Source organism: Apis dorsata, unplaced genomic scaffold (genome assembly GCF_000469605.1).
Source record: "Apis dorsata unplaced genomic scaffold, Apis dorsata 1.3 scaffold_52, whole genome shotgun sequence".
In the NCBI taxonomy this organism is placed as follows: Eukaryota; Metazoa; Arthropoda; class Insecta; order Hymenoptera; family Apidae; genus Apis; species Apis dorsata.
The window spans coordinates 1,971,988-1,981,261 of NW_006263353.1; the positions used below are offsets into that span (position 1 = coordinate 1,971,988).

General features: G+C 29.1%; 2 protein-coding genes across 6 annotated transcripts in view; both read right to left on the minus strand.

The window, feature by feature from the left end:
* Positions 1-8,500, minus strand: part of LOC116186771 — a 130,887-nt gene extending 122,387 nt beyond the window's left edge. For both annotated transcript variants that reach the window (XM_031515066.1, XM_031515065.1), the window contains exon 1: positions 8,370-8,500. In XM_031515066.1, coding sequence (XP_031370926.1) covers positions 8,370-8,432 — 63 coding nt within the window. In that variant the 5' untranslated portion in view covers positions 8,433-8,500. The remainder of the gene's footprint in view (positions 1-8,369) is intronic.
* Positions 7,494-9,274, minus strand: part of LOC102672238 (attractin) — a 24,146-nt gene continuing 22,365 nt past the window's right edge. For 3 of the 4 annotated variants that reach the window (XM_006609211.2, XM_031515062.1, XM_031515063.1), the window contains one exon: positions 8,702-9,009. In XM_006609211.2, coding sequence (XP_006609274.1) covers positions 8,764-9,009 — 246 coding nt within the window. In that variant the 3' untranslated portion in view covers positions 8,702-8,763. Of the gene's footprint in view, positions 9,010-9,274 lie in introns of all 4 variants that reach the window. The other variant, XM_031515061.1, reaches the window with a different exon arrangement.

Below are 9,274 nucleotides of genomic sequence, written 5' to 3' on the forward strand. Positions count from 1 at the left end.
AATACTGGTAAATGTACAAGATGTTAATTTTATATTTCGTTTGGAAGATCGATTCTAAACAGTGAAAATAAAAAAGAAAAGTTGGTAAAAATATCAATCGAAGTGTGTTTATTAAGTTTTAATAATTTATTAAGTTTAAATAATCTAAATTAATTTATAATTTAATAAATAAATAAGTTTTCAATCGATATTTTTATTATGTTCTTATGTTTAATATGTTATATTAAAAAAAAAAATTGACACTCGCATAGCAATATATGAAACCGAAATATAAAATTCCTTGAATCTGCAAAATCGATTTTTCCCTAGAAATTTCTAGAAACATCAAATTTTTAAACTGAATAAAATGAAATTCCATAATATCTTGATGAAACTTACTTACTCATATTCAATTTATATATATTCAATTTTGTATAAATTATATATAATTTATAAAATAACAATAAAACAATAAAGCAAATAGAGAAGATAGCTTTACTTCAAACAAAAATTTTAAGAATGATCAGCAGCATCATATCTTAGAAATAAGAATACACTAGAAGAATAAAAATTGAAAAAAACCATCAGAGAAGAGATACAAAGAAGAAAACAAAGATGTGCCAAACTATTTATCATTAAAAATTTTAAAATGAAACCAACGTAAAAGTTAAAAATATCTCGAAGTGAAAATTAAATTATATAATAAAAACTTTGAACAAAAAGAAACAAAATCGTAAAGGATAAGAAGAGGAAGAAAATTTCTTCCAAATTCCAAATTCAAATCTCGGTTCCAGTTAATGGAGCGCCCTCTTTTATTTCCACGGGTTAATTTGATTCGTCGATCCTTGGTCGAAGATATACGCGTGCCACGTCCATTTGCGGGATGAAAACTGTCTCTAAGATGAAAGAGTGGAAGATAGGACAGGAAGTATAAGCCGTCTCGTCCAGAGACTACGTCCTTTCCTCCCTCTTACCCCCTCCACTTCGCAATTCTGTCGCGGATGGCTTAATATCCTGTCCTACCTGAACCATCCCTATGACTCGTTTGATGTCGACATTTTATTAAAATCCTTTGTTCCACCCTGGAGGATTTGGACGCCCTGAAACGCTGTGTTTACGCCCCCTTGTTTCACGATGAAATGGTGGGGGAAATGGTGAAAATGTAAAGTTTAGATGGAATGAAAGAGGGATGATCGTGCGATTAAGAGTGAAATGAAAGCTTATAAAAATTTATTTTAAATCGAGGAGCAGAATTTGGTTGTTAGCCCATAAAACAAAGGATTCGTATAACAAGGGAAATGATTGAGATTAATGGACGAATAAGTGGATTACGAGTTGGAGGTTAATAAATATAATTAGAAGAAAAGAGAAAGAATTATATATAACAGAGAAATGAATAAAAATTGGTGAGGGTTGATATTGAGATTTGGTCTATAATAATGGAAATAATTGAGATTTATTAGATTTCGTTTGAAAGTTTTGAATGTGAAAGAAATAAGAATTAAAATAGAGAATTGAGCATTGTTTGTGAAATAAATATTATACATAATGGATATTAGGTATTATTGGATAAATAATTTTATTTAATTCTTCTAATTATCTATATTTTGAATTTATTTTAAACAATAATTTAAAAAAATTAAAAAACTTTGTGTATATAAATTTTATTTAAACAATATCTGTCTCGTTGCAAATTTCAAATAAATTATATAATGATCCATCTAATATTAAAAATAAAAGAATTCTGCATATATTTCAATATTTCATAATACTAAACGAAATTATTATTATTATTATTATTATTATTATTATCTGCCCAATATCAATTTATAATACGATATTAAAAAAGAAAAAAAAATCTATTCGCCTTCAATCTAGAGAGGACGGTACGTAAATATATTTCACGATCACCGGTATTTAAAAACGCGACAGAAGTATTTAGCACACCGTCGTGTATCTTTAGAATCTTATTCGAAGAACGAATCCCAAGTCGGGCCAGTGACGGGTCATTTCCACTTGAAACGCGAGAAAGACCGTGAACTCTAACAATTGGAATGCTTCCTCTCTTCCTAACAGATGGCGTTAATGAAAAGTATGACAAGGTAGTGATAACATCCTGCACACAATTATCACATGAATTATCATACGTGTAACACACAAATGGGAGCACACGTGTTAAAAATATATGGGTGTATGTTTGTATTCAGGTATGTAGTACTTGTGTTTTAAAAGGATACGAGAAAGAGAGAGAGAGAGAGAGAGATAGGAGAGAAAGAGATACGAGAAACGTGTAGTTAAGAGTGAAAAGTGTAATAGTACATTTGAAAAAATGATATTTATTAAATTATAAAATTGTTTGATAAAACTATTTGCTAAAAATATATAATAATTTATATAATCGTTAATAAATATAATCAAACTCGTTTTATATATGTATACAAATTATTATATTGTATAATAATTATTATTACATAAGGTATCATACAATCTCAAATATGATACATTAGGAATACTTATATTTTTTACATTATTAATTTATATTTATTATAAATTGTTTTTATCTTTTCAAATTTATACAATGTAAGATTTATCAAATAAATTCTTTGTCTTCAAAATGTGTACTCTCACTTTTGACTCTCACTGCACATACAATTTCATCACATACTTTCCTTTTACACTCTCTTTTTCTCTTTCTCTCTCTTTCTCTCTCTCTCTCTCTCTCTCTCTCTCTCCCCCCTGTATTTTAATAATTAATATTTCACCTTTTTTTTTTCCTTCAATTATTTTATTTTATTTTATTTCATTTCATTTCATTTTATTTCTTTTTATTTTATTTTATTTTTTTCATCATTTTATCAAAGAGTTACCCTTACGCTTACGATTGAATAAAAATAAATATTTTCGATTGTGTTCTAGAAAAATTGTTGCAAGCTATACTCGTTTATTATAATATACCTACCTACTTATAGATTACGTTAAGTATTTCTTAAACGTTAAATCGCCAGATACAATGCTCTGGCTACGCCACGCGAGTTACGAATTAATAAAAAATTTCAATCAATCTTGTTGATAATTTCAAAACAGAAGGGGGAAAAAAGAAAAAAATCATACATTAATCGAATAATAAAATCCTGTTTCTGTCGATGGACGAGCAGCCGTATCTATATGTGTCGCGGCGTATTCTCAAGGGCCTAAATGAGCTAGCTAAATTGTTTTCCCAAGATTCTTGAGATCATAAAAATCTTATAGATCCTAGAAATTCTGGAACTTATAAAAATTCCAAAGATCTTAAGGAAATTTTAGAAATTTTCAAAATTTTATAAATTCTAAAAAAATTTTTACAACTCTGAATTTTCTGTGAAGATCATAAAAATTTTAGAGATCCTAAATTTTGCAAAAATGCGAAATATAAGTAAAGAAATGTTTCAGATTTTAAAAATCTTAAAGATTTCTCCAAAATCCAAAGAATTTTTAAGAATCATCAAATACTATAGAAATGTTAAATTCTCTTTTCATTTCATTAATATAAAATAAATAAAAAATTCTAAAAAGAATTTAAAAATTCTTTAAAAAATTTTACAGATTGTAAGAATCATATAAATTTTAGAGATCTTGGAATTTCTATAAGTATTATTGTTCGAGATCTTTGAGATTCTAATTGTTTTAAAAATTTTAAAAAGTCTAGAAATTTTGTTAAATCTTAAAAGTTTTGGTGATCATTGAAAATCTAGGGATACTTTAGTTAGAGAAATCTTTGAGATTCTAGAAATCTTAAAGTTTTTGAATATTTCTTATGATTCTAAACTATTTCTTATGGTTCTTAGAGATTCTAAAATTCCTAGAAATCTAAGAAATCTTTAAAGATTCTAAAATATCTAGAAATCTTAAAAATCCTTAATATTTTACAGGTTCTAGAAATCATAAAGATTCCTAAGGTTCATCCAAATCCTGAAGATTCTAAAGATTATCGAGATCCTAAAGATCCTAAAAATCCTAGGTTTTAAAAACCCTAAAGATCCAAAAATCTTCGAAATCTAAAAGTTTTAGAGATCGTAAAAGATCCTGAAAATCCCATAAATCTTAGAATTTTTAGGATTAAAAAAATCCACCTTGATCTAGGCCCTAGACACAGATCTTATCTTCTCAAAATTCCACAATGGACGTATCAAAAATGATTTTCGATACAACGATTCCCCTGAATTAATATCGAATTTTTACATTCGAAATTCAAATGTTAAACATTAAAACTGCACGTTTCCTTTGGCCGAGGATCAACACGAGACGTCAATGATAGCGATGCCTCTGTGTTTGCTCTATAAAATTTACAAATAATTCGAAGACGTTTGGGAAACACCATAATCAAGCTAAATACTTCCAATACTATAATCGACTATGCTAACCACCTAAGAAACCTGATATTTTACATAGATTATATGACTGAAAATTGATTGAACTTTATTCTTTATCATTCTTAATCATTACTATTTGATGATTTATCTTTCAACGTTTATTCATCTTTATCTCTTTATTGAGATTGTGTTTAATTCTTAACTGCTAAGATGTTAGAGTACCCCTAATATTGTAAGTAGATTGAGGATGTTTATACAATTTTATATTTTTAAAAAAATGAAATTTATATAAGAAACTATTCCATATATTAGATTATTATAAATATTACATTAATGATATTATATCTTGTATAAATCTTTTTATTTTTAAAATTTTTAAATTTCTAATACCATTGCATTAACATCCGTAGTCTGTTAAACTATCATTGTATAATTTTCAAATAACATATGATGTTAAAGTTACAATGATTATCTAATCTTACAATGATTAATTCAGAATCAACTTTGTAATATATAACTCATAAATTCAGAATTAATTTTGTTATTGGGATACTTTAGAATCATAATAGTTAAGAATTAATTCTGTGGATAATTCACAGGAGCATGGATTAATCACAATAAAATCTATGGATCATTATGAGACACAATATAAATTTTAAAATCATTCATAATCCTGACACAATTAATGTATGAACAACAATGGTGTGTGATATAGTCTTAGTTTAGGGCCTAGTTAACTCCATTGCTGCCTGAAAACTAAGTATTCCATTTATGGAAGCTATAGCCTGGCTGAAATCAGTCGAATTTTCAAGATCATCCCCCACCATTAACATATTCCTTAATTTTTAATTAAGTATTTCTATGATGAAAATAAATAGATTGAATTCAAATCATTTAATTTTCATTTTTTCATTTCAACAAAAAATCTATTTTATTCTCCATAATATTTTTTAATTCAATTTTTCAACAATTGCTCTATTTATTGAACAAGCCAAAAAAAAGAAATGATAAAATTTTTCCTGTCTCTAATCATATTTATTGAAGATTAAATTCGAACATGACCACAAATAATTTAGAATACTTTAATTAAAAATCTCATTTATTAAAAAAATGTTAATAACCATCTTGACATCGTTTCCTAAGGGTAAAGAAAATTTTCGAGCACAGAAACATTTGCCAAGAAACTCGATGTTAACGAGGAGCCAAGATGTTACGAAGAATAAATGATAAGATTGGAATAATAATGGGAGTTGGCACCAAATTCTGACAAAACTTTTGGGCACTGTCTCCTTAAGCGAAATTTCTACTTTCTAATATTACTTCATACATGCAATGGAATTCAAGCAGCAAAGAGTTTTAACGATTAAATGGGTGGATCCTAATCATTTTGAATTCGAAGACAAATAGATCATAGAAGTTAAATGGCAGTATCAAGACACTCGATAAATACACATGGATTAAAAAAAAAAAAGAAGAGAACAAGAATGAGAAATACTCGTCGATCTAAGCATCGTCCTTCCTTAACAATGTGTCCCAAATATAATCTATCTCGTTTCATTTTCTTTTTCTTATATTTTAAATACTTCTTTCCTCAAATGAACACAAAATTTAAATATCCCTAGATACGAAAGAAAAAAGTCGATAAAGTAGAAATTATTAAGCGCAATTTAAGAAGAAATCTACTCAAAACTTGAGCAATATATCGAATATAATCCTATTTTCTTTAAATATAACATAACATTATTTATAACTTGTATATGTACAATTATAAATTTTTGCACAAAAAAATAATAAAAAGTTTGATTTCAAAACAAGAACTGGAGGAGGGATACGCGCTCCTATTATTCCGTTTAAAAAAAAACAAACAAAAATAAAACAGTTGTATAAAAAAAATTAAATTATCTTTACGATAATAATAATAATATAAAATATACACTATGCTCTAAGTGAATGCAACCAGAGCATAATCAAAGAATAAGAATAAATAGTTCTTTTTCTCTTAACAAAGTGATAGAAGCAACTCTAAAGATTGGTGGGTAACTTTGTCAATTTAAATCACGTACAATGCATTGACTAGCATCTGGTTGCACCCTCACAAAAAGAGACTCCGAGTACAGTAGAGAGAATGAAAGAAACATTGATGAGTATTATACATGGTAAAACAAAATACATTGCACTTAATCTGTGCTATACAATGATAAAAAATTGAAAAAAAAAATTTATATCACTCTCATCCTTTATGACCAAGAACTTAAGCTAAAACGATACTCTTAATGTACTCGAGTCTTATACCATGCGCAGGATTGGAGGATCGTCTACTCATATAGAATAAACTTGAGCATTGGAAGCTAATTGTAATAGGTAACAAAAAAAATTGAATAAAATATTCTATAATAGATAATTAAATATAAAATATTATAATCAGCATTTTTCTCTTATTTCTTATTTCAGTAGTGGACTAATAAGCAGTCGGCCCTCCAATTTTGAACATTATGGTAAAATACACATAAAAAAAATTCGATTTTTACAGGAATTAAAATTAGACGACACTTATACACGAATATTCTGTCCGTATGCTATGCAAGTGCTGGAGGTTTTTTAAGTTCTAAGAAACTGTTTTGCTACGATATAAAACGGTTTCTCCTTTTTTCTATTTTTCATTTGCTTTATGGAACACGTAATAGTAAGAGCTGCCTCCATATTCAGAACAGGAAGTAAGAACGTGAGATCATTCTAAATTTCAGAACGGAAGCAGCTATTTTTTATTGGCCACGCAAAAATATAAGAAATTTATATATATTGGTAATATAAATGAACAATAATATAAATGAAAAAATAAACCACAGCCACATAACATATACGTTCGTTTGTCTTTTCTCTTGCCCCTTTTGACATTTTGAGGTTAGGCTTGGTACGTGAAACAACCAGCACCGCCATCTTTGTAGCAAAACAAAAACCGTATCGTCGACCGAAGAATTACTGCGATTCTTTCAGTTTATTGCAACGTCCACATCCTTCTTTTCTTTTTTTGTTTTTTTGTTTTTTCTTTTTTTTTTTTCTAAGTTCGTTATACATTAAAATTATATGGAACGCTACACGATAGAAATTATTATGTCGTATTTAAAAAAAAATCTTCAGATGAGAATAATTCATTTCTCTGCCTCGATATTTTTCGATCGTATAGCGAACCCTTTTTTCTTACAGAAATGAATAGAGATAAGTGAAAGAAATTGACTTTCATGTTTCATCGCTTTTTAAGAAACTTTTCAAACAGATTGAATTGCTGATAAAAATTCGTATCTACACCAATGATATTTTGATATTTTTTTTTCTTTAATGATTTGATACCAAATCATAATGATTTGATCAAAAAATGCTTTGGCACAGTAGATATATAGAATACGAAGATTATACAAAGATGATGCAATATTCAAAATATCAACAATTTATCCCTATTCATTTCCTTTAATTTAGAATTAAATCTTTATCGCTTATTGTATATGAATACACAAAAAAATTATATATTCCTCACTTTGCTATCTTTCTTTTTCTTTCAAATCGAATTTATATCTGTACAGTTCATCTGTATCGTGATTTTCACTTCGGATATACAACCATATATGTATTTACATAAGTTTACAAAACGAAGAACGAAAATTAAGTTCGAACTGCATCTGGCAAATTGAATTTTCCAATATTTCATTTTTCAATTACCCGCCAATTTTCAGCGACCTCTCGTCCGAATTTGTTGAAATTCGTACAGAGGGCAGCACGTATTAACTTTATTACGCGCGAAATTCATTTCTCGAATAAAGAACAACATTCGGTTTTTTTATAGCCCTTTTCGAAGACACTTCGATAATTGCGGAACGAACTCGATTCCGTTCGATCGCAATGACTAAACGAAAGAAATAAATCGCATAACAGATCTATATACAACTGTACATTGTCACATAGAAAAAAATAAAATGATAAAAAAATCTCAAGTCAGCCAAGCGTGTTACCGCCACACGCAAATAATTCATGTACTAATTTACTTACCAAAAATTGGTTGAACGAAAAATGGCTGATCCCCATTTCGCATCGAAAATCCAACATGTACATTCAAATCACTTAGCTGACCCTTTGAGTATGACGGGATGCAATTCTCCTCGGAAATATGTTCTTCGGGAAGTCGAATTTGTTATTATAGTTTCACCGATTGATTTTACGAAACGAAACGAATATTTATCACGGAACGAACGAAAACGAAAACGAAAAAAAAAAATTGTAATAATAATGTATTACACACTTCACTCGATTAGAGTTCGAAGAGTTTAACTGTTGAACAGTCCTGCCCATTCGCTAAGGCAAGATCACAGAAATATATCTAAGGCTCATAGTCACCCACGGCGTAGTTTATGTTTAAGGTGTCTCTATTTTCACGCCCTTATCGCTAAATGCAAGTGGAATCTGGATGTTGGCTGGCAGACTTTCGTGTTTTTGTCGGCTCTTTTGTCGTCAATTCCTGAGATGGCCTCCGTGGGCTACCCAGTGTAACTAACGCAGACGCTACGGCTAAACCGGCGCTCTGACCAGCCGGAGTGTACGGTTCACCACCAGTAGGCAGTCTGACTAGCAACGACAAGACCGCTGCTCTGTTACCGCAACAGGGCTCCAATGCGATCGGACTAGGGGCATCCTGCAAAAATATTCACAAAAAAAAACCACATAACACTAAATCACACACACACGATTTATTATTCACAAAATTCCCGACACGCGCGATAAACTCCCGACACGTCCGCGTCCACCGAAGTTCACGACAAATTTGAAATGAAGAAACGAGAATTGCAAGCAATATCGAAAAATCGAAAAATCGAAAATCGCAAATATCGAAATCAATGGCGCTAGTGGCGCCTTTATTTAAATTTTCGTCATGATATTCATTTTTTTTTTTTTTTTTT